This window comes from Sinocyclocheilus anshuiensis, unplaced genomic scaffold (genome assembly GCF_001515605.1).
Source record: "Sinocyclocheilus anshuiensis isolate Anshui unplaced genomic scaffold, SAMN03320099.WGS_v1.1 scaffold293, whole genome shotgun sequence".
NCBI classification, from domain to species: domain Eukaryota; kingdom Metazoa; phylum Chordata; class Actinopteri; order Cypriniformes; family Cyprinidae; genus Sinocyclocheilus; species Sinocyclocheilus anshuiensis.
Genome location: NW_015540858.1, coordinates 358,149 through 385,328, shown reverse-complemented (window position 1 = coordinate 385,328; position 27,180 = coordinate 358,149). Strand labels below are relative to the sequence as shown.

Below are 27,180 nucleotides of genomic sequence, written 5' to 3'. Positions count from 1 at the left end.
ATAACTGTGGAACACACACTATTTATTCACTCATACACTTATTTATCTAACACACATACTCAGTCTACATTCCAGTTTGCACATAATATACCTGTACTATAATATAATATAACTGTCTATTGTTATATACCTGTACATACAATTGTCGATTTTTATTCCTTATTTACTTGTTCTATTTTTTATTTTTTATTTATTTTTTATTATCTGTGTTTTTTGTTCTGTCACTGTCATTCTGTTACACTGTGGAAGCTTCTGTCACGAAAACAAATTCCTCGTATGTGTAAACATACCTGGCAATAAAGCTCATTCTGATTCTGATTCTGATTCTGATTATGATTATGATTTAAATGATTGATTCCTAAAATCCAAAATCCCTAATTAAGCATATGAACATTTCCACCTAATTTAGCCTAAAAACTTAAGATCAGTTGCTGCCTTCCATTTGTACGCCTAATGAACTGGTTGCATGTCATTTCAACTTTTTTTTTTTAATCTTGACCAGCTGAATCTCTTATAACTTAAAAAAATGAAGCTGAAATCATGAGTTAAAAGAAAAAACATGTTGCCATGACTTACTGATCATATAATTTTTTTACAGTGTTATAAATTAGAAATGAAATTGTTTCTTTAAATAGGCTATTTTAAGATTTATTATGCTACATTCAGATTTTTGCATTATGACATTTTCATAAATTTTCATATTATTTTTCAGATTCTCACTACTGTCATGATAAAATAATATTTGATGTAAATTGCATATGTAAATAGTTTTTGTGCATTTTTATTGTAATTAGTTTTTACTGTAACAAAATACTACAATAATGACAATCTATTGAGTATCACAATTGAGAATAAAAGTAAAGCATCTGAATGCATACCAGTATACGAATTTTATGAGTAATGTGCTTCATTTTCATGAAAAATGTCTTCATGTACAATATAATTTCTTTTGATTTTGGGGTGAAATATGTCTTGGTTTTCCTGAGATTCACCCCATCACTGGTTCAGTCGCTCTGGTGTAACCTGTGAGGTCAATATCTTGCTCAAGGGCACAGTGGTGATAATTCATCATCAGCTTCAAGCAGGAATCCAAACGACAGCTTTACTAATGTTACACCACATCACTCCAGCCTTTCTTTGAAATCATAGATTCACAGACAAAGACCTGTAGATTGTTTTAAAGAGAGTAGAATATTTCTCTTGCCTTCCAAGACCCTTGATCCCCGCGGCGCCTCTCTGAAGGCACTGCTGCCTGAGCTCCTGCACTGCGTCTGCGGCCATAGCACCTCAGCAGAGTCTCTGTGGATGCACTTCAGCTTCAGGTTGGTAAAGAGGCAAGAGGTTATGCACTGAGGTGGTCCTCAAGACGTCACGTGGGCAAACGAGGAGGTGCTTTTATGTAGCGATTTCTGTTGGCTTGGAAACATAAACTCAAAGAGTGTAACCACGGCAGCTGTACACATTAAACACGGTAGGCCTACACCACCCCCTGTTTATCTATAGACGTGATATAGACATTTTATGTTGAGAAAAGTCTAAATGAAAGTTCCAGATAACTAACTTCTGCTATATTGTTACCATATTTATCAGACTTAGCCTAAGTATCCGTTATTAAAAAATAAACAAACAAATAAATTAACAAATATTAAAGACAAAAACAGCAATATACGACTTTTTTTTAGCCTTGTCCTTATTGTCATTTCTGCTTTTTGATTAGTAGAAATAGAAAGTGGTTTAATATGAATATAGATGAAATGTAAACAAATATGAAATATCATAGCCTACCTGTCTTTTGCGGTGGTCTCTTGTGAAAAGCGCAGTCTCGTGAGTTTCTCACGTGCCCCGCGTGTTTCTCCGCCCCTCCAAACTCAACTCTCTTTTTGATTGGCTGTAAGGCGTGTCAATCATCACCTTCTGCGTTCAGCATCTGCATTAATCAATAATCGTCCAAAAATTTGCACATTTTTAAATTTATCTATATCTGTGTTTTACCTAAGTAGCCATAGTTTCTGCCAAATACCGAGATTGACGAGTTTGTCAACTACAATGATTATTTCTGCTTTTTTTATATTTTAAAACGATTTAGAATAACATTCAAAGTGTAATACATTTTCAGAATGTTTCTATGAATTTGTATAAAGTCTGTCTGAATGAGTTTTACTGTAGTAACAGTAAACGGCATAATAACCATTTTAGGCGAAAACTAGGTAATTTTGTTTAAGGCGGGAATGCGTGATCACGTGACGCTGAAACACATTTCTAATTAACTTCAAAATACGGCCTACTGTTTTAAATCAGACATTTTCTGATCTATTCCTCTGTATTTACCACGGTAAACTACGACACTTCAGTACAGGTAAAGAGATTGTCTTTAAACAAACCTTCTTCATGTCTGAAGTAGTTTGTAGATCGAGGTAGTTTTTTTTTTAGAGTATTCTAGAAGCCTGTCAAACCCAGTAGGCTAAAGGGAGATTTTTGTGGAAATATATACATATCACCTTTCACCCACAAATTATTACTGTAATTCCAGTTCCCATTCATTAATTCCCTTTATTCTCAATGATAATTCTCATTTGGTTCACATTAGTAGTTTTTGACTGTGTTATTCTGAAAGATGGCCTATTAACAGATTTCATGAGATTCACCCAAAGGCATTCATGTTGTAAATAACTGGAAATGTTGATATTGTTTTTCTATTAAGATGCTCTCGTTTACAGGAGAAGCAGCTGAAATGCTTCTAATTGCTTTCGTCTGTTTTGGAGTGGAAAGTAACAGAGACAAACACCTCAGTTTTGTCAATTTGCACCACTTAGAGGAAGATTAAAATCTTGGACCAACAGAGGAATAGTTTAAGCGTTCTTGTTTACTGCGTGTCAGTGGTTTTAAACATAAACAGGACTTCTCACAGAGCATTAGAGGTTGTGTAGAGTCATTGGATTCATGTGCACAACAGTGATATGCACCAGTGACATTGCAATGAAGTGACCCAGATCTGACGGTCACCCTACAATGGGCTAAATGTTTACAGCCAATTGCAACAGTTATATTTGTGGTTGTATTTATCATGCTTATCACGATTTTCTCTGCACAAGCTTAAATCACCAGTTTCATTTCTGTAAAGATTTTTTGTATGTGCTCGTGCTTTTGAACATTTGTTCAAAACATTTCAGTTAATTATGTGATGGTAAAATCCAAATAATGTGTTAATTAACATGATTTTACAAACGTACTGTGCCAGTAAGAAGTATTCACACCCCCTTGGCCGCTTTCATGTTTTACAACCTTTTTTGACACCGATCAACAGTAAAATATTCTTTCATGTCAACACGCATCGCACATCTGGCTGCTACAGGGTTTTTTCCCCCTCATTTGTTCCGTTTAAAAACTACTCAAGCTTGGTCAAGCTTACATGAAGGTTGTGTGTGAACAGCCTTTTTAAAGTTTGCCTGTAAATTACCATTCAGATTGGGATCTGGGGCCATATTACAAAAACGTTTCTGTTTAGTAAGGCAATTTGTGTTGGAACAACTGTTCAGATCTCAACTTAAGACGGTATTGGTTTCTGTATTACGACCCCTTGTCTGGTTGGGGTAGTCTAGTTGTCTTTAGTCTCTTGGTGGCCTCCCTTAGATTTACAGCTTCTTGAGTTTCTTAACGATTGATTTAACTGTACTCCATGGGATACTCTGTGACGTGGAACTCTTCTGGTATATGTTTCCTTCCTTGTGCTTTTCAATTAACTGCTTGGATTGATCTTTTTTTCTTGATGGCGGTTCTGCCAGAGTACTGACTTTCCAGATTGAGGTGTATTTATACTAGAATCAAGCCCCTTGACAACACAAGTGATCTCAATTTAAGTATTTATGTGACCTCTAAACCCAATTGGCCGCAGCAGTGATGGTATAGGTCATATTAAATGGGGTGAATGCTTATGAAATGACTTATTTTGGATTTTACATTCTGAGAATCTGTTTTCGCTTTGACGTTAACGAGTTGTCCACTTATTTATGGTATTGTTTTCATTTCGATTGTTTTTTTTTTACCGTCCTTACATCACCCCAATCGCTTAAACATCAAAGCGCTGTAAACAAGATCTCTCCCACCATATTGAATTCTTCTGTTTGTGCCCTGAAGTTGCGGCATTGTAAATCTGCCGTCTACACATCTTGTAGTTGAGCATAAACAGGAAAGTGAATTTAGAAACTCAAGACAAATAAGCAACTTTTTTATGTTTTGTTGTAAGCTGGGTATGTTTATTCAGCCGACATTAGAAATTCCATTTGGCACAAGTGTAAAGTAATAAATAAGTTTCTGTCTCCCTCCTGAAATATCTAAATATAAATGAAAAGCATTTTGCAATAAATACCGTTTATCCACAATACAGATGCACTGCATCGACATTTCTGCTGTTGGTGTGAAAAAGCCAACACTCCCAAATGCTGATCATGATTATTTGACATTGGAAATGTAACGACAACACACACACACACACACACACACACACACACACACACACACACACACACACACACACACATTTGCATTCCTGTAATACTGCCTCAACTCATTTGTGTACACAAATACAGACACTAAAGTACTCCACTCCAGTATAAATGGACAGAAGTAGAGTCACTGAACCCCTTGTCTTATTTGCATTAGCCTTTTCAGAGGGGGACAAAACTTTTACATGCTAGGTGACATCTAGTTTAAAGGAATAGTTCACTCAATTTTCATTTGCTGAAAATTTACTCACCCTCAGGTCATCCAAGATGTAATCACAATAATCCACAAGTAATCCAGGCCACTCCAGTCCATCAGTTAAAGTCTTGTGAAGCCAAAAGCTGTGTTTGTAAGAAACAAATCCATCAAGACACTTTTAACTTCAAACCGTTGCTTCTGGCTAAAATATGAGTCCTCTATCCATAGTATTGCTTTCTCCATTCTCATTCTGACGGCACCCATTCACTGCAGAGGACCCACTGGTGAGCAAGTGATGTAAAAATATAAAATTTCTCAAAATCTGTTCCAATAAACAAATAAGCTCATCTACATCTTGGATGGCCTGAGGGTGAGAACAATTCTAAGCAAATTATCAAGTTTGGGTGAAGTATTCCTTAAAGTTAATTTAATTTACATATTTTATTCACTGTTTGCAATTTCCCAGAACAAAAAAATAAGAATTTTATTTGCATTGACAGCACTGGTACTGCCTTGTCGAAGCGAGCGATCACCTTCTGTATCCAATTAGCAAGCTTAGACACAGTTTAATCGCTTAGTAGGTTTCCAACATTGGCAGGGTGCCTTAAATTTCTAAAAACAAATTGAAGACATGTTGTCTTGTCTACTGCTGATATTTCCTCAGGGCAGGATGTACTGATTGTTTAAACTCGAGTAACTTGAGTCCTTGCGCTGGGTTTGACGGTGTGTGGCAAGATCAGAGCAATTCCATTTTCATTCAGAAGGTACATTACGTTTTAATTTACAATTCACATACATAAATGAGACCTGAATTGAAATGTAATTGATCCACGTAAAACGATTGCATGCTCCATTAGCTGTTGCCTAGTTTTTACAGTTAATTCCATTAGCTTTGAAGGAAACACATGTTTAGGGCTTGATGGATCCTGGCGTGACTCCAATCTCATTTGTAGTTTTGTCCTTAATTACTTCAGAGTTATTCAATTAGACCAGTCTTTTTCGGCGAGAAAGAACAGCATGGATGAAGAAGTTATCTGAACGAATATCAAAAAACGAGACTTGTAGACGTTGCCATTATCTTAATGCTCTACGAACTGATTTGGGGATTGTGGCTCATTTGATTCAGACCAAATTCAGCTATATCAGATTGTTCAGCACGCTTTGTATATAAACCAGATTTGTCCTTTTGTGTTTCTGACTTACATGGAATATGGTGTAATATATACAGGAGTGGACTGGAATGTAACAGTAAAAAGTCTGGCTACACTTTTACAGCGTGTTTCTGAAAGGACAAAGCTAAACTTAACACTTAATCCTGTATGTCTGAACAGCTTAGAACTGCTTACAACTCCTCCATTAGTCTCTTCAGCAGTTAATTTCACACATGCAGTGATCAGTTAACTGTGTTTATGACAGATTTCATGCTCCATAATTAGTCCAGAAACTAAGATAACATAAAGAACATTTTCTAACGGAGGGGTGAAGCATGTGCACTCTAAAAAATAAAGGTTCAAAGGGGTTTTCAGCCTGATGGCATAGGAGAACCATTTAAGCTGCACAAACTTTAAGTGACTATTTAGCTTTAAAGTGCATATGGGTAATTCTCATGAAAAGTTGCCCAGGTCACTTTTCCGAAAATAATATAATATATTGCAGAACTGTGACGTGGGCAAACACACACGTGTGTGTGTGTGTGTGTATATATATAATTTGACCACGTCACATTTCTATATATTTATTTATTCATTTATGAAAATTATGCTGATGCAAAAAAAAATTTTTTTCAGGAAATGTTTTGCAGAGCAGCTATGCACATTTTGCCAGCAAATTCTCATTACTTTATTTTATATATTTTTTTTAAATCAACATAAATTATCAACGCTATCAAATAGTTCACAATTTAAATATTTTATTTTCATTAATTTTTCATTAATTTTCTTTTTTTCCCCCTTAATATGAGAATGAGTGCAATGAATTGCCATGAACATAATGTCAAAATAAAAAAATTTTAAAAAGGTAATATATATATATATATATATATATAAACAGACATAATTTCCTTTATGCGAAATATATTGGTTATGCCTTTCATTTGATTTTAAGATGAAATGACCCATCTTCTTGACAGGTTTTGTGAGATTTAACCCTATTTACTGTTGCTTTAGAACCCCAAAACCAATACGTTGATCTAAAGAATCATGAATTTAAGGAATTTTTGATGCACTTGTACAGCAGAAAATGGTTCTTATGAGGACAGATCTTTGTTTAATGTGATGTGCTTCAAACAACCATTGAAGAACCTTTATTTTTAGGAGTATAATATTCCATCTGAGTAAATAAATGTTACAATTACTCGTCCATAAATGTGTTCAAGGATAATAAATGTAAATGTTTGCTGTTGAGAAGGACTAAACCTGGAATTACTTTACAAAAGACAATGTATCTCGAGTATCATTGTCTAAAAGAATGTAAACATGAACGTGACCATGAGAAAAAATGAACCTTTAAGGTCTTTGAAGGATGACAACTTTGGGAAAACTTTTGAAGGTGTACTCTTCCCTATTAGTCTTTGGAATTGGACAGCCTATTCCTATTAAACTTAAATATCTGGGTATAAATTGTCTCAAGGACGGGATTGGATTTGATCAGACATGCCTTGGCAAGGCTTTAAGGTCAAATTCAGGGGTTTGATATAGTGTGCATATACGTTTCAAGTGACAGTGTTGTTTAAGACAATATCCATCCTTTGAGACTTTTGGTCGAGAAGCATTTCTCTACATGTATACCTCTGATTCATATTTCTGACTAGCGTAATCCCAGGTAGTGGGTGCGGTAGAACAAGATTCATTGCATGTACATTCTTCTAAGGAAACAAACAAAAAAAACAACAAAGAAAGAAATGAGGTAGTTTTCACAGCTGCGTTGCGCTTCATACTTCAGTTTTCAGATTCGTAACAAAAGCGAGCAGCATACAGTTGTCGCTGTAGCCCTCTACGTAAATATATATATTTATATCTTTGGATAAATACTACTATATCTGTACTTGTTCTTCTGCAAAAGTTTCCAGTGGAAGGTGAAAGGAGTCTCCCACCAGCTTTTGGTCCCATCGAATTAAACCAGCGATCCACCTTTGGTTAAAGTCCAGTGCCCTGTACTAATCAAAAGTGCCAGTAACCACTGAAAAGGCAGAAACAAAATTTTTCCCATAGTTGCCAAGGCTTTAGACAATTCAGGCCTTGTCTTTTGTGTTTTGTGTATCACTTTTCTGTAGCTTTCACTTTTTCCATGGTGGCATTGTGGATCCCTCTCAGCATCTTTTTCGAAATTGCAATTTGCCCTACGTTCTCTAATAGTTCCATGGTTATTTGGCCTTTTCCAAAGCTCCTATGGTTACCACGGAATTCTGAAACATTCTCTGTTGCCATGGTAATGTATAGACATTCTCCCTGACGTTTCCATAGTTACCGGAATGTCATACACAACCGCATGCTCTCGCAGAGACGTTCTGGATGGTGTAGAATTTGTCCTTGTTGTCAAAGAAAGACATTTTCTTCTCGAACTTCGTAGGGCGACAACATGGGGCGTAGCGCGCCTTGTCTTTTTTTCCATTATCCCGTCCTCGCCGGCCTTTCTCACTGGAGCCGTTATATAACTGCATGTGCTCCATTACAATGTCATAGTTGCGTCGTTCGTGGATGCACTTCCCGCTGCAGTACCTGAAGCGCACCGTCTCGTCGCTCTCGTACCCGAGCCCGAGCTCGCTCACCGTGAGCTCGATCTCGTGTAGAGAACACGGCTTCGGGCCCTTCCGTGCTCGTTTGGTTCTCCGTCCCGTCTCGGCTCTGATCCTCCTCTCCTTACGGTCCACCAGGGTCGCAATCACTTTCTTCAGCTCGCCCTCAGTGAAACTTTGGAAGAGGTACGAGACTAGAGGAGGAAAAACACCCAGAGGATTATGTTAATGCTCAGAGGTTACGTTTTCATCATTCAAGAGACTTAAGTGAGTTTGTAAATGTGTATGCTTTCCAAACTTTTGGCTAATGTGCCATTAAACATAATTAACGTGCGTTTGTGTTACTGTGCCGGTAACAAACCTCAGTTCTCAAAGGGCAATCGAATGTCATTAAACCAAAGCCAGGCTAATTTAGCATGGATTCCCTCAGGAGTTTCTGTGGTTTTGGTTTTGGATTTATGAATAAAAATAAGGTCTGTTCACTCTGTTGTTAACATTACTTTAACGTTTAGTTCTACAGCATAAATTATGCACAATCAGCCAATCTGGGTCTGTCTTTTGCTAACAAGTTGCTGTATAAGCAGTTGCTTGTCAAACATGTAAACTCACATCCTTGTAGTTTTTTGTACGTGCAAATTGCTTGTTTTTTTTTTTTTTTAAATACAGTGAATTAAATTCTTATTTGAGGTCTGACTTTGTGTAATTTACAGTATGTTGTATAACAAAATGTAAAAATCTCTTTACGTTAACCTCGAAGCTTATTTTACTCAAAAAAACATAAGAAAAAAAAACAGATTTTCTTCAAACTGTTTCTCTGCCATGATGGTAGTTGATCTGAAAGAAACGGCTCACTGTAGAAGACTGTTTGTGCTAATATAGCGATTCTTGTGGGAACACGTACTTGCATTGGGGTAGTCTGACACATCTATGCATTCACCTTAGAAGTGTTTGCTTTCTTGTATAGAGTGTGTTTCAAACCTTAGTAATGTTTGCTTTAAGTATCAATTTTGTCTTAGATGTTTTTACTAAAATTCCTTAGAAGTGAAAGTAGACACAAATAAAACAATTGTTGAAATGCAGTAAGAAAATGGACCTCGCTGAGGGTGGAAAGCATATTTAATTTGACACAAATGAAAACAAGGCTAAAGTTGGGTTTAGACGTGCACCTCATTCTATAGGTTTCTGTAGGTCAGCGCTGCTCTGTCACTGAAAAATGTTATATTCACTGAATTTGTAAATGCCTTGCAAACTCATTGCATTCTACATTGTTGTTTCAATTCTGCTGATTTGTCGGAAAAAAAAATGTTGTTAATCTAGCCGGCTAACACTAATGTGGTTAAAAATGACTTGAAAGCATCACTAAGAATGTGTTACAAAGCACTGTATATCATTGTTTTCCAGCAAAAGTGTGGTTTTGAATTTATAGTGTTAACTGCTGGCCAGAAAAAAAAATCTATATTGTTGAGCCCTGGATTTTATATAGTCCTTTCTGTACTCTTTTTCATTTCCATCTGTGTCTGATTACATTTTTATGGCGTCTACCTTCACTGTGGTCTCTAGAACAATAAAATTAATGTGGATACTAGGCAATATGTTTGGGCTCTATAGTTAGACTTTTGAAATGTTCAATATGACTGTGTATTATTGACATATCTGAATTTGATTGAAACTTTAGTTTCTTGGCAAATGCAAACACAGTTTGAAACTCTAAAGGCGACGTGTGAGTTTAAGTCTTATTTTAAGGAGACACATTTGAGAAGTGGGAAACTTCAGATTCCATGTGCTCTCCATTTAATTCTGTGTAGGTATTGCAAAAATTAAACATACTTAATAAGTTTTAATAGAAGTGAATCATGTATCAATCTCTAGGGCTTAACCTGCACATTCTGTCAAGGATTCAACGGCTCACTTTAAACCGTTGTAATGATCAGAGTTGTAAAGCAGGATTATGTCCATCTTTAAGATGGCTTTAGCACATTTTTTTTTGTATTTCGCTACTGCATGCCACTGTTTCTCAACCTTGGCCCTGCAGTACCTAACACTGCACATTTTATGTGTTTTTCTAATCAAACACACCTGATTCAATTTATTAGCTTGTCTTTAGAGACACCAAGATGGGTGTCAGCTAAGGGAGACATCCAAATGTGTACCAGATTGGGAAACACTGCACTGCTTTTCTTTGCAATCAAAAAGTCAGTCTGGGTGTGTTTTAGGAAAATTGCTTTAGCGTGTAAGTACACACTGTTTCAATGTATAGTGTATGAAGGCGCTGAAGAAAAGGTGCAGAAAATATTGTTGACGATAATAAATTCAATTTAATTTAAGGTGTTTTAGCCAACTATTAGAAATCTTCCTCAAATGATCTTCATGAGGTGAAATATTTGTCTTTTTCTACATTTTTGATTGACAGTCCTTACCGTAACAACTTTAAGCACATCCAGCGTACTTTATGAGTTTAAGGCAAGACACTAAAGTCAAAAACATGGTCGGTTTTGAGATTGTTGTTTCAGACTAATGGAAAGAAAACATCCAAAATACATTTATATATTTATTCTATTGCACTTTTTTCTGTTTGTGTCTGTAGATTTCAATTATATTTAAAGTCTGTTTTCTTTACTTCAACAGCACTTACACAGTTTTATTCCTATCTATATCCGGAAGGTTTTTACAGAGGGGTTTGTTCATATATAATTTGCACTGATTTGATACATTTTTTCCCTAAAAACATGGTGAAAATGCTTTCTTTTTTTTTTCTTTTTTTTGCATGTTGACAGTATTTTCTGATTTATGGAGTGATGATAAGAGAAATCAAAGATCCCCTTTGTAAAACCTTTAACTCTAGTTTATGAACAAACTGAAAAAATAATTTTGAACCTGGCTTTATCCAATGGTCAGATTTATGTTGTGGAAATCCATGCAAATGAGTGCATATTTAACTACATAATGCATCATCCGCATATTTAAACAACTTTTCAGAAAACTTCTAACAAAAAAATGTTTGCAATTCTTAATGTAATCAATCAACTGGGGAAGCATGACACAACATGTTGTTTCTTTTGTAAATTCAAGTGTGTCCAAAGTAATTATGTAAAGTGTATATGTATAGTTAGATTACTCTGTAAATAGGTTTATATAGATTATATGTTAACATAGGTTACATAGGTATATGTACATTTATATAGGTTATTTCTTTCTTTTATAGGATTATAAAATATATAGGCTATGTCTGCCTATAGGCTATGTAGCACCGTGATCCTGTGATGCACGACATTTCGTTCCCACATATTGCAGAATGACAGTAAAGCTCACTTGAACTACTAGTTAAATGTTCTAATCTTTTCACCTGGGCGGTCTTAAATATCAAGTGAGCTGACAGACACTGTTTGTGTGGTAACTGTGAACCGAATGATAAATGAGGAGTTGTGTGACTGAGCAGCGCTGGCTGCAGAGGCATGTAGTATAAACACAACGGCGACTGTAGAATGATATATTAAATCCTTCCGTCATGTCTGCGTCAACGCTGCCTAATCCACACTGGCGCTGTTGCTAAGGAAAACCAAAAAAAGGTTTCTCTTACATTCGGAGAGAAGAAAGCCCATGTCCTCCGTGGCTCTGACCGCTCGGCGCAGCGCTGGCTTCCTTGCCGAGGTTGATGAGAGTGAAGATGAGGATGATGTGGCTGGTGGCTGTGAGGAAGGGTCTGATGAAATCCCTAAGGCCTTTGGGTAGGAGGACCCAACAGGTGACATGCTTTTCATAAGCAGGAGGAAAAACGAGGCACCAAACAGGATGAAGGCGAGGATGATCTCTTTCCATACCCTCATCTTAGAGCAGCGTGGAGCATTGAAACTCTGAAAAACATGTAAAAACAAACCCATTAGAAAACTCGTCAATGTCTAGTTAAGCACAGACCGACTTGCTGAGCTTTTTATCAGTCTTTTGAAATATGTGACCCTGGAGCACAAAACCAGTCATAAGTAGCACAGGTATATTTGTAGCAATAGCCAACTTTACATTGTATGGGTCAAAATGATCGATTTTTCTTTTATGCCAAAAATCATTAGGATATTAAGTAAAGATCATGTTCCATGAAGATATTTTGTAAATGTCCTACCGTAAATATATCAAAACTTCATTTTTGATTGGTAATATGCATAGCTAAGAACTTAATTTGGACAACTTTAAAGGCGATTTTCTCAATATTTAGATTTTTTTTTGCACCCTCAGGTTCCAGGTTTTCAAATAGTTGTATCTCGACCAAATATTGCTCGATCCTAACAAACCATACATCAATGGAAAGCTTATTTATTCAGCATTTAATTCAAAATTTACCCTTATGACTGGTTTTGTGGTCCAGGGTCACATATGTGGCTTTCATCTTATTTATTGAAAGCTTTCCGTGAACTGTAAAAATGTTCCTGAGGAATAGTGGAAAAAATGCCTGGTTGTAAATGAATAGTTTGCACAAAAATGACAGTTTGTCATCTTGTCATTCTGTCTTTTAACGTAGCCATGCAACAAAAGTGGATGATTTGTACTGATAAAAAGGGCAAAGTCCAATACGAAAACACCATCTGAGTGGTCCATATCACTTGTGTGCTATTACTAGTCTTCTGAAGTCACATGATAACTTAAAATTTAACTGGATATGTATATTATTTATGGGTCTGTACTGGACATTTATTAGCGCATACTCATTTTCCCTATTTTCATTTAGTTCACTTTGCAACCTTCATCTAACGCTCGTTTAAAGTTAATCTTTAAAAACACTAATAGTTTAATCACACTGTTAAATGTAATCTTTAGCTAATCCCATTTCAAAATACATTTAATGTAACTGTTTTTCATACTTTGAATTATAATTTAGATGCCTAAATTCAGTTTACTAAAATACAATTAGATTTTTGTTTTTATTTTTGATTTAGACAAAACAGTATAGAAATTGTAAATAAATATTAATATTTATATTAACATGAATGTTTATTATTAACATGTAATATTAAATGTTTGTCCATACAAAAATTGGCATGGAAACAATTTTCACTCAGAAATTGCTAGTAAGTTTCACGATTAATTACAAAGAGCAAATTAAATTACACGTGACATTTTGAAGTAGAAAGACTAACATAAGCTAGTATTTTTTTTGTAAAATATACTCCAATAATCTTACTTTCATTTACAACTTTCGAAAAATAGTTTTACTGTGTATCAGCCAGAATTTTAATATCACGCACATCTAAATTTAAGTCATTCAATCTTTCTTTTTCCGCAGTGATGCTCAAATCTCTTTTGTTTTGTTCTGTTTAAACAGGTTGCATCACTATCAGTCATGTGACACAAAAACAAACTGTATTTGGCAGCTGACTTGATGCATCCAAAGGACTATTTTCATACTGATTTTTTTTTCCTTTCCAGAATTCGCCAGTATAAATCCTATAATCCTCTTGAGAATGGCAAAAAATGACAGTTAATGATAACAAAAAGCAAATTTTTTTGAGGGTGAACTAGTATTTTAAGACTTAAGTATGCACTTTTAGGGACTTAACCATTAGTGTGTTGTACTTTCTTTTCTTTCAACAGCATACTTGGCAAACAGTGTGTGTGTGTGTTTTTTTTTTTCAAATAAGCCTTAAGTACATTATAATACAACCAAGATCATCGTTTGTGCATGATAAATAGAATGAGGTTCGTTCTTTCAGGTCATGATCTTTCTATGCATTCTCTTTCCCCAATTGATTCCTCATCTTCATGAAGGTGTGTCCTTCATAGCATCCACCTGGGTGGAGACCCGACATCATTGTATGCAAGCAAGTCCAAACAATTAGTCCTACTTTTCCTGAGGGTGAATCTTTGTTTGCAGTGATGTTCCATTCAATGCGAGCAGGTTTGTGACGATAAACAGACCTCCATTAGTTGTCGAAATTAGACTGGCTGAGATGGAATCTAGAGTTATTTTCTTGCATTTTTAAAATAAAGGTTTTTATTGGCATTGATGGTTCCATGATGAACTTTCAACATCCATGGAATCTTTCCATTTCACAAAAGATTCTTTAGATTTTTTAAATGTTCTTCAAAGATGGTTTAGTTCTATGGCCTTGCTGCCAAAACCCCCTTTTGGAAGCTTTATTTTTGAGAGTGCATGTTGAAAACTAAATATTACTACAGTGAAGACACTTTCTTTCGACCAAAATATTTAATAACCGAACACGCTATGGGTGGAGTTGCTGATGGGCGTTCCAGTTTTCAGGAAATCTAAAGTGCTTTCTTCGAATCTTCTATGTGGGCCTGCTGGTATAATGTCCCTTGCCAGATCTATCTGTTGTCTTTTGTTGATTTGGCTAAACACAGGTCTAGCATATATCTATGCCTGCATGTACACACACATTTTTCTTTCATCCTCTCAAAAGACTGCATTCTTTCCCTGCTGAGGAATCTCTTTACAATGCTGTGTTGTTTTTGCAGTTGAATGTTCTTTTTTTGCTGAAAAGTCTTTGTTTGCATTGCTTTCACTAGTTACTGTTTTCTCTAGAGTAGAAAAGGAAGGTAGAAAACTCTTCCCCAGATGAGGAAATAGCAGATGGGTAACATTTAAGGACAAATCCAGACAGTATATGCTGGAAGTGTTTTGCCAGACTGACTGTATGTATGGTGGTCGTACTGGGTCAATGCGGGTCTGGCTGCCAAATCATGTTGGTCTAAAGTAGAGATGCTCAAACAGTGCTTGCGTGCCAAAGTTGGCCTATGGTTACCTGTAATTTGGTCTGCCAATTAACTTTTTGATTTAGCATTTCTTCTTTTTTTTGCATTGAAATGTAGACAATATGTTAATTTAATTTCATCATTAAAATGTAGATTTTCATTTAATGTAGTTGGAAATAATGCAACAGTTACTTTTGGCCCACATCACTCAATAAAGATATACACATATATATACATACATACATACATACATACATACATATAATATTAGTGGTGTAACAATATTCAAACCAAACCGAAAAACCGTGATACACCACCCATAGTAGGTACCGCGATTCTCTCTTGGCCTGCCAAAATTATGGTTTTGAATAGCTTGAATCACTTTGAAAAGGAAGGCACCTTTAAGGGCAACATGTGCAGAACAAATCTGTCATATAGGCTACATAAAATTATAATGAGAACATGTACAAATGGCCTTGCTCACATCCATTAGAAATAGTAAAACATCTGGATGCATTATAATGATAACAGTTTGGTGGGAAAATGTTATTAATTGTCAGATATAATGTCACAATGCAAAAAAATGTTATTCCTCAAAATAGGTGTGTGTATATATATATATATATATATTAGACATTTACATGATTTACCCTGATTGGTATTATTACCCACTTAGCATTACTCCATTACTCACAACACAAGCTATTACTGTCTTTAATAGAAAAGTGAATGCCTTTTTTTAATAAGTCTGGAATTCAGTGTCTTGACGAGCTTCTCATGCTGTTGGAAAGCATCTTGTCATTTTTGTTGTGTTCTGGTCTCTTTATCTTGTTCGCTGTGTATTTTGGAAACAACATTATCACTCTCGTCACTTTCTTCACTTGACCAAATATAGATCTGGCACGTCTAAACACTTAAAACGTCCAACAAATTATAATGAATAGATAATCGTTATTTAAATGAATGTCATAAAAACATGTTCTGGTCATATTTCTACCCAAACTCTCATGAAAACACGGCCAATGTTATGTAAAAAAATCATTAAGGTCCTCTAAATAGGCTTCATTTGCTTCAATCAAAATGTCATTTTTTGGGAGATGAATTATGACTTCCACACATTCTTGATTGGTTTAATAAGATTTGTGTATTTTGAAATCCAGGGTAATCCAGGCAGCAAAATGTGTTACAATATACAGCAGAACACTTACCAATAAACTTTACTTCAGACTCATACGGCCTGTTACCGCTAACGGTTATTCGCCTTTCTGCTTTAATCGTCCTTTAGTTGCAGTACAAATAATCAAACCGCAATTTGAGTTTTCAGAGATGCCGTTTGATGAATTGGCCTGTTGAGGTGAATCGTTACCATCAGTGGTGTTCTGCTAATTAACTCTATTTACATTGACCGTTATAAACTTAAATTTGAGACTTACTTCATGCTGATTACTGAGTCTGACATTAATTGCAGTATGTTTGATGAATTATGTTGTTATGATGTCATTGTTGCATTTTAAGTGTTACCAGTTGATCTATTTTAAACAGTTGTGATCTGATTGATCGTGAGAAAAACATTAGTGATGTCATAGACTGCATGCAACATGTTTGTTTTAATGTACATATACTTTTATGATTTATACCATCAGAAGCAGCATTTACTGGGTAAAATGATGGTGGCTTTTGTTTTTTGCACTAAATTTAATTTTGCTTGCACAAGCTGCAACTTCCACATGTACTTTCATCCTAAGCGACGTATAAATGCATTTTATTATAGGAGCCAACAATGTCACAATACTGAATTTTTAAGCAAAAATAGTAAACTTATTCTGGTTTAATATTGAATAGTAAATAATTTCTACATGCATTTATAAAGAATCCATGACAGAAAAATGTATGGAATTTATGGAGTTTTATGGAATTTTTTCAATGTGTATTAGTTCTGAGACCATTCACTCTTCTTTTTCTTCTCTCTCTCTCTATAGTTTTTTTTTTTTCAAGGTAAACAGACAAAAAATGTCGATGATTCATCCTAAAAATATTTTGGTCTCATTTAAAACAGATTGATCTGATTTAGAACAGTTTTCGCTCTGAAACTGCAAGTAAATTTCACAAATACTTACAAAGAAACGGCAAGTAACACATTGAATTAAACATGAAATTTGGAAGTAGAAAGACTGAAATAGTGTTTTCTTGTAAATCTTTGTTTTATTTACCACATTAAAAAATAATTCGATGTATACAGATTTTGGTCTAATCAGATGCTACAAATGACTAGCAAGTAGAAAATCATGTAAGGTCTAAACCCTATTAGGTTTCGATGAGAAATGCATTAACAAGGCTTGTCAGAAGGGGTTGTGGGAAATTTTTTGGAAGCAAACAAAACAATTTTTCCCTGGAAGAGACTGAATATCTGTTCCTTTTCATCCGTCACAACATCAGTAACTTCACATTTTATCTCTTATCTGTAGTTGGGGCGAAGACAGATTGTTTAACAAGAAATCACATGCTGACTTGTCACACTTAACAGTTTCTGAGAAGCACGTGTCTTTGTAATCTGATAAATTATGTCATCGCAGTACTATGATATGATCAGATTGATTACAGTATGACAGGATACAATATTCCAGAAAAAAACAAACATTTTCCATTTGGAGATCACTGGTGATATTGATGCATGTCCTGTCAGCCTCATGCTTTTGCTGCACAAGAGATATTAATGTGCATTGCATAACGTTTCCGTTTCCTTTGATGCATAATATTGTCATTTATGTTTGTCAGACAACTTAAGGCAGTAGGATAGAATTCGACTTTGGCTCATCCAATCAGAATTTAGAATCAGAACTGTCTGTTAAATAGTTAAACTCAAGTGTTTCATAACTTGAAGCTGTTTTGCACTGATGTCTGACTTTATATTGTATATATGTTGTAAATAATCTGATATTTTGGAACTTGATGGACACAAACCAAAATAAAACGGTAATATATTTAATTCACTGTATTTTTACAGAAACCGCCAGTGCCAGATGGTTATTTAATACATGAACCATTTTGTGTAGTGTTTCCAACACAGTTGTTGGAAAACAATGTTGTAATTTATAGCGTGATGTGATATTACGCATGCTGTGAAGTGAGGTTTTGCTCGTCCCGTCCACCCATAGAGTCACATTTGCTGTTGTCAACTTTAACACACCCAGCTGTAATTTAGATGACTGCATGTGTGTCTGAAGTTTTCTGCTGGCAATTGCAATTGATTAGAAAACATATAGTGTGACAAACTACCTGTTTCCTGAGCAAATTTCTATCAGCTCTGGAAAGGTTCTCATGTTCAAGTGATAAACTTTCCAGAACTCAGGAAACTGGTAGTTCGTCACTTGAATTCTTGCTATGAATCTAAAGCATAGTTGGCAACACCTTTTGAATTTCCATCACTTATTCATTATTATTTTTGATCGAGTTGTTTTTGTAGTGTTTTTAAAAACTATTTTTATAGACGCAGCTAACAGGAATCATTCTCAGAATGTTTGGCTGGCAAGGTTTTCCTCGGTTATGAACAATGTTCTTCCAGTAACGTTAATAAAACGTTCATTCAGAGTTATCTGGTCATTTTTAAAAATGTTAGCTCAAAAATGTTATTTATACAGCATTCTAGAATGGTTTTTATTGGGATGTTGATCAAACGTTTTTTTAAATATTACTGCTAATTAGTTTCAGAATGTTCAGAGAACATTCTAAAGTAACGCTCCCATAATATTTGCAAAACTATAAAATGGAATGTTTCCTTAATGTTTGTATAAACAATAAAAAATAAATTTTTAAAACATTTAAAAAAAACTGGATGTTTTGAATATTCAGAGAATATTCAGAAATAATGTTTTTTTTTAACTTAAAGGGGTCATATGATGCGATTTGAATTTTTCCTTTCTCTTTGAAGTGTTACAAGCTCTTGGTGCATAAAGAAGATCTGTAAAGTTGCAAAGACTAAAGTCTCAAATCCAAAGAGATATTCTTTATAAAAGTTAAGTCAACCACACCTACCTAAAACGGCTCGTTCTAACACGCCCCCACATGTCGATGTGGGAAGATGTGCATAACGCTGCCCAAATGTTCACGCAAAGAAAGAAGGCGTAACTTTTATTCTCGCTGTAGTATTGTTGCTGCCACCATGTCGTGAAGGCGCTGTGTGTTTCGTTGTGAAAGCGAAACTACTTTGTTTGGTCTTCCAAAAGAGGACGATATCCGCTTTGTCATGCCTGGAGCTGATCCGTGCTGGTCGCTGAGGAAATACATCAACTTCGCGCTGTGGATCGCCGGATCGGCTTTCACCGTGGACGAAGCGGAGTCCAGCCCGTGGTCATCAGATGTGGTTGCCGCAAGCCCGCAGGCCTCCGCTCACTCTAGGCCTCCGCTCACCCATCAGCGTTGCTAACCCTTCAGCTGTTATGCCTGTGATAGTGAATCAACAACCATCGGCTAACACAGTGACAGCAACCCACATCACTGAACTGGCATCAGCCATAGCTGAACTCCGAACTGACTTGCATGCCTTACGCCTCAACGATACCACCGTGGCTACTCCGAACATGATCAACCACCACCGATTGATGACTCCTCCTGCCAAAGACATTATAGCTACTCGAGCTCCCTGTCGGTGTCCTCCTTGGATCAAAGCCAAGAACCCACGAGCCAGAGCGTGGTAAGGACTGTGACGCTCATATATATAGGAACGACACGCGTTACATTTATAATGGGTTTTAATGTTTTTGTCTCGTCGCTCCAGCCGGTCAGGGCATCACCGTATGGTGAGGGGCATAACATTTCCGTCACACGCTTGAGGTATTCGGCCAATCACAACGCACTGGATAGCTGGCCAATCAGAGCACACCTCGCTTTTCAGACCGTTGAGCTTTGTAAAGATCTACACCTTTCAGAAAGGAGGGGCATAGAGGAGAAACAGTAATGTACAGTATGTGGAAAATAATGTTTTTTGAACCTTAAACCGCATAAAAACATTTCATTACACCAAATACACAAAATAATGTTCTTTTTAGCAGCATCATATGACCCCTTTAAAGGGAATGTTAGCAAAATGTTCTTGGAACATATTTGTGTATACATTCACAAAAATTTAACTTTGTTTCAAATTAAGAGCTGATCACTGGAAAAAAATTGGTGTCGAAACTATTTTTGCTCAGAAATTGCTACTACATTTTTCAAACAGTTACAAAGAAATGACAAGCAACACATTGACTTGAATGTGAAATTTTGAAGTAGAAAAGCTGAAATCTTGTAAAAATGCTTAAATAATCTGTTATATTTACAATTTTGAAAAATGTCCAGGCCTTTCCAATTCAGTTACAATTGACATGACTGTAAGAACACTATGATTTAATTTTACAGTAATCAAATCTTCTAATTTTCTATCCTGTCACTCGCATATATCAAATAATCAGACAGCTCCATAAAACACATCAGCTAAACATTATAGAGTTCAAGAGCTCTGTGTCAGAGCCATAAACTGCACGGTGAAAGGTGAAGCCACTTAATAAATTCTGATGAAGTGTGACACCTACTTCACACTCTTCATTGAACAGAACAATAATGTAAGGCTTTGGTCACTTCAGCTGTTTGGGTGAAGGCCTCGCACCGCTCTGGTCCATCACAGGACAGATAGGTGGTGGCTGGATGGCAGAAGGGGGGCAGGAACGCACTCCAAAGATCAGGCTGGGATTAGCACTAATGCGGCCTGCTTTATCTAGCATCACGTGGGCTAACACCTGGGATTGGCTCGCGGGGTGTGGAAGCAGCCGGCCAGGCTAATCTCACTGTTGCCTCACACACACACACACACACACACACACACACACACACACACACACACACACACACTCACTCTGACAGAGGCTCTGAAACAGTACACTTAATGAGTTTGGATATGCTCAGAAATACTTTGTCTTTATACCTGTTTAATATTTATCTATTTATTTTGTTACTTTATTAGTGTGTTTGAAATGTATTTATTTATTTTTGTTGGTTGTTATATTTTAGGTCCATACTAAAAGCCTAACCAGGGATAAATAAACAATATAATACATTAAAATAATTTTTTTTTTTTTATATTCATTATATATTTATTTACTGTAAAAATACACTGTACAAAACATTGTTTTTTGAGTACGTTTTACAAGAAAATACTTTTTCTACTTCAAAATTTCACATTAAATTCAGTGTGTTAATTGCCTTTTTTGTAATTGTGAAATGTACTAGCAATTTCTAAACAAAAATTGTTTCAAAGTCATTTTTGCATATATTTTACTTTTTAAGGTTTTGTTGATTTGTGTTTGGCTTTGATTTATTGTGTTGTATGTAACGTTGTGTAGTGTTATTTTTGGGCGTAGTAGATGCTGTGTAGTTTGATGTATGTTTTGTATGCTGTAAACAAACCAAATATTGAAGAAATAGTTGTACTTCAAAATTTCATGTTTAATTTAATGTGCTACTTGCAGTTTAATTGTGAAGTTTATTAGCAACATTTCCTGATTAAATTTGGTTTCAAAGTAAATCCGACAATTTTTTTTTATTTTTTTTATGTGTGCTGGTGCAGGCTGAGGTTTATTTCAAGTTTTTTTTTTTGCGGGCTAATTAAAGTTTTGGTATTAGTAGCTCATGTGTATATATAACAAATCTGAGTACAACTTCATCTCTGGACTGTAAACAACACATTCTTGGCCATGTGAGATATAAAGATCTCAATAAAGTGTAAATGAATCTACTAAAATCTTCAATCAAGCATATCACATTTTACTTGATGTTGATAGTTAATGTGATTCTCTACACCTAAAATCACCAAAACACCAGCTTATTCAAACCCAATGAGCCTTCAAAAATAAAAGAAAGTGAAGAGAAAAGATCCTGCCACATTTGAAACGCTTGCTTTGATAATGTTGTTACTTAATGCAATGACATTAAGACATTTTTAAGTGTGACTAATTAGTCTAAAAGTGTCCAGGTACTTTATATGGGCTTCTGTTCTGTATATGAAATGTTTTGCAGCAGTTGAAGTGGGTCACTTATAAATCTGCCAGTAGTTACATAACTAGACTGCATAATCAACTATTTCAACATCTATTGTTGAAACAGTTTGCTCGCTAGTCTCTGTGTATTTAATTTTTGAATCCGTATTTAAACAAAGGAGCAGTTAGCATGCTAAGTTATCAGTTATTATGCCAATGCGTCCTATCATCTGCTGACCCTAAATGTTGCATATAAACTAAACATGATGTCACATTCGGGCTCATTTTCAAAATGTGCTATAAACATTGACAAAAGCTCTGAGCATCTGCTCTTAGAAATCGCATGTTTACTGGAAGTGTTAGTCGACAGCTGTGAAAGACACCATTTAGCATTTAGTTTGTGTATTTAGAGGTCAGCCAGTCCATGTGTGGATGCTATGTCTGAGATACAACAGCTGTCATAAACTGAACCTGTGAACGAGTGTAAAATCGGACCATAACCCTGGAACTAACACTTCTCAATACGTTACGCTGAACTATGCATATATCTGTACGAAGAGGCATTGTGCGTTAGCGGCATGCTTTCATTTTGGCGTGACAGTGTAGAGAATGGAGAATGCCTTTTCAATTATAATTCCGTTAATTGTTTACAGTGCAATTTGAGTTTAAATGTAAGTAGAATTCACATCAAGTTCAGAGAAATTGACATGACTTCAATTTTTAACTAGAACAGCAAAGTTTACCATGATTATTAAAAAGCCTTGAAATTTGAAGGCTTACAGGCCATAGATATTACCTTGTATAATCAGAATTGCTATTCAGTAAATTCTTGTCATTCCAATTGACCCTTCACCGGGAATTTGATTGACAGGCGATCTGACCAATCATAACGCAGAATCTGTCATTTTGTCAGACAAAAAAACAAAACAGACAGAAAGTAGATTAACGTTGGTGAACGTGAACTTGAAAAATGGTGTGTATTTGACGTCTTTCGACGGTTGAAACAGAATGTAGCAACAGTAACTAAGGGGGGCGGGTCTTTGCAAAGGGTCAATTCAAATTCCATTTTTTTTTCACATTTTCAAATCCCATTCCATTCAATTTCCAGGACAGTTTAAATTCACACTCATGAATTCTGCACAACCCTAGATGCTTCAACAGGAAAAAAAAATGCACAATTCTAATGGCTTGTAGCTCAACTAGTGCACATGCTTCAGAACGTTGCGTCAAGGTGCTTATGCAGGTGATGTGGGTTTGAATTTGGCTTGTGGCATTTCCCGATCACATTTTCTGCTGTGTTGCGAAACTCATGAGAGTTTTGTACTGCACGAGGGTAACCATTTAGAAAGAAAAATATTTATTTTACTCTGGTTTTTTTTTTTGTTGTTTTTTTTTTGTGGTGAACTTCCCAAAACATTATCTTTCCATGGAGTAAAAATGGATGGTCATCATTATGTATTAAATGGTTATATGGGTCATACAGTGTTACCGTGCGAAAATAGATTCTAGCGAGGCAAGACGCACATGTTTTATTCTCACTCTTCCCAGTCAATATCGTGTATAACGTGGGAAGAGGTTAGCGCAACAAAAATTCCTCTAAAGTGTCCCATATGTTTTTCCAGAGCCAATAAATGGGAGGTGGTTTGAACCTGACCTGTTTTCCTCAATGGAATCTCTCTTATGGACAGAGTTGGATCTGCTACACGAGGATAAATATTACTTATCTTCTGTCCAACATTTTACCTTATTTTATTTTAGGTTTGGACCTTTTGCCAATTTTATTTATATGCCGTGCAATTTAAATGCATTTCAACTCCCTTTCAAGTGTTTTATCTCTCTTTGGACAGCATTGAATTATATTCTGTGATACACAAGGGTGCTGTGTGCAAGTATCTCTTTGAAATCAGATTCAAAGTCCTCAAAGTTTAGCTAGTCTTATGTAATTCTGCCCTGTCCTCTTCTGTATCTTTTAGACCTTTTTTTTTTTTTTTGCATTTTCTGTGCAGATTTGGAGAGGAATGTCAGCAGAATTCAGTGAAGTGGATTTATAGAATGGATGGATTTTTGTGCAATGGATTTATACAACAATTCACCCAAAAAATGTCATAATTTTCTCACCATCATATCATTCCAAACCTGTATGAACACAAAAGATATTTTAAAAATTGTCCTTACAAGGAACTTCAGTATGTTGTTTTCAGTGTTATTTCTTTTCAGTTCAGCAGAAGAAAGTCATTTTTGGAGGGTGAACATTTTAATTTTTTTGTGAACTATCCATGTTAAGACAGCTGAGAATATTACATTACACTCCGTTTATTTATTTATTTATTTCATTTTCTGTGCTGATTTTGAGAGGAAAGTCTGGAGAATTCAATGGAGTGGATTTATAGAATGTAAAATGTGTTAAAGGGACAATTCACCTCAAAATGTCGTCATGAACTCACCCTCATATGAGCGCAAAATATATTTTTTAAAAAGTCAGAAGAAAGTCATGCAATTTTGGAATGACGTGGATGATTTTTTTTTTTTGGTGAAGACCGTTGATATGGGTAGCTATATATAGTATAACCAGTTTTCCCATTGTACGCACTAAACAAACACACAGAGGACAGGGGATATGTAGTAGATTGTGAATGACAGGCATTCAGTCCTCTGGAGTTTCCGTGTGGGCCCAGCCGTGAATTCAACACTTTAGTTCTGAGGTTTGATTTGTGGTTCCAGAGGATTTACTCCGGCAGGAATTTGATATCATCATATAACCAAACTTCCCAAGGTTAGAGCGGTCATTTCACCCGCTCTATGTGAACGCTGCGAGTGCATTTCCTGCCATCTTTCACCCCAGTTATTTTTTTGTGGTTGGTAGTAAAAATGTACCCCGTGTAGGGAAAGACTTGAACATCTGACAGGAATAAAAGCCCAGATGCACAAGCTCCAGTGATCAATAGCCGAAAAGGACGTGACCTTTATATCTCCCATCCTGATTAATGCATGCAAAACCGCAATGTATTCAACAGTGTTTTAATCACGTATACATGATTTAGAACTTCCAGAGTTGTTGTTTTTTGTTTGGCAACAGCTGTGTTATCAGATATTACAAATGGATAGTCAAATCTGTAAACCGTAAATCAGTTGCATCGTGGAATTTTACAGTCTGGATTGAATGCCACGAATGTTTGTTATAGCAAGCCAATGCTGATGTTAGTCTCGATCCAGACAGTTCTGCGTGCCAAAGAGCAGATCCGTACTCCAATAAAACCCTGGTGCTATTGTGCGTGATAGCATTTTAAGCGTCCTGATGATTAGCGACTGGAACACTTGAATGCAGCCTGCTCTGAGCATGTCGGAGCAGGACAGGCAGAAAAAACAAACGCACCCATCCAAAAACTTCTGTCTGGAAAAATGCGCAGGGATCAAAATGAGATGTGTCAAAGCTCAGGGTCGCGTTTCGGATGGATAACGCTGCACCTGCAAGCCAATTTCGAGAGTTCCCTTTGAGGTCGAGGGGAAAGAGTGTGGACGAAAGCATAGATTTTACTGCACAGACCTTCATCAAGCTTGCAAACTAAGCCCAATTGAATCCCAGGTTATGGGAGTTGAAAGGCTCAGGTGAATAGAAGCTTAACCTGCCATGCCTTTGCTACCCCAGAATGCACCAGATCCCATTGACGAGTATGATTAGGTAATTGCTACAGGTCAGCTGCCAAACATCAGCCTTTCTAAATGTATGAAACAAGAGGTAACAATCATAGTGTTCAATAAGAATCTGTCCTAGTGAATATTTGCAATGCTAATGGGATGCAAAAGATTTTGTCACAAGAGTAAATGCGGATTAATCCAAAGGGAGTTCCTGAATACCAACAGATTCTCTTTGGAAACTTTTCTAACCTGGTTTACATTGAACTACCCACAAATACCTCTATATCTGGCCCTACAGAGATCCGCTTTGCAAAGGTATGGGTTAAAAAAAAAGACTTTGTCAAGCCTGTTGAACTCAAATGGACTGTAAGTGATGTATGGTGATCTGAAGGTCTAGGACAGGAATCGAAGGTTCTCCTAGGGGACTTTGTTGTGGTCTAATGTAAAAAACACCACACAGATTTCCTTTTCCTATGTAATGCATCTGATAAAACAATACAAGATCAAGATTTCCTATCAAGAGACAAATACAGATGTCTTAGTAATCTTTGAGATGATACAACCTCCCCAAGTGAGGAAAACTTCAGCATCTTGGTTCAGTTAATGTAGCAACCTGTTTATCATGATCTATGCGCTCTGGCACAGTGACGCTTCCTGAATCTGTGGCGCTCTGCAGTGTTTAACACCCCAGCTGTAAGTAGCAGCTTACTCTAACAAAAGAAGATGTGTCCTTACCAAGTGGCCAGCTAAGCCAGACTTATCAAGGTGGCGTTGTGTTGGGTTGACCTCAGGCAGCAGGAGGGGAGGGCAAATCCCTCATGCAGGCGCTAGTCCATCCACACCGTATATCCATGTAATCAGTCAACAAGAGGGCCTTCTGTGGGTTGGTTTGTCCGAATATTAAGTACTCTACCAGTGTCCTAGAGGTTCCTTCTCATGATGACTTCTCCTCCAGACTTTTCCGATATATGTTTAAATTAACATTTCTTCCGGCCACTCTGGAGGTGGGCTTGGAATTTCCTTATCCTTTGACATAGCTGGTTACGCGAGTCCGGTTCAGTCAATCTGGGTTCAGGTGATTCCTGTCCGTTTTTAGGATTCCAGATCTGAAACACACAATCCAAATTGGCAGAAGGAACTTGGTACGACAAAGCCAGCAGCATAAATTAGCATTATTTGATTCTTAATGTGGAAGCAGGTGGATGTGCAAAAACTAGCATTTTTAGGGATCTCCCATTTTCATAAAGTATTGAATCCAATTGAAATGAACAATTTTACCCAATTCCTATTAATGTTTGGTATATTGTTGGCTTGGTAACATGCAAACTCTAACAAAATCAGTTGCGAGTCAGGTCTCCCATGCAGAGCGCTATTTCTAGAGTTAGTTCCAATGCAGTGTTTAAAATC

The 27,180-nt window shown here is 36.2% G+C and overlaps 1 protein-coding gene and 1 long non-coding RNA gene across 2 annotated transcripts in view; one reads left to right on the top strand and one right to left on the bottom strand.

Annotated features, from left to right (window-relative positions):
* Window positions 1-2,286: 2,286 nt before the first annotated feature.
* Window positions 2,287-27,180, top strand: part of LOC107687903 (uncharacterized) — a 45,480-nt gene continuing 20,586 nt past the window's right edge. Inside the window, exon 1 of the long non-coding RNA XR_001634182.1 lies at window positions 2,287-2,356. This is a non-coding gene — a long non-coding RNA (uncharacterized LOC107687903). The remainder of the gene's footprint in view (window positions 2,357-27,180) is intronic.
* On the bottom strand, window positions 7,914-26,813 carry LOC107687902 (uncharacterized). Its single transcript, XM_016485386.1, has 3 exons — window positions 26,509-26,813; window positions 12,009-12,282; window positions 7,914-8,625 (listed from the first exon to the last, which is right to left on the bottom strand). Exons 2-3 carry the CDS (start codon window positions 12,253-12,255, stop codon window positions 8,171-8,173), a joined length of 702 nt encoding a protein of 233 aa, XP_016340872.1. The 5' UTR covers window positions 12,256-12,282; window positions 26,509-26,813; the 3' UTR covers window positions 7,914-8,170.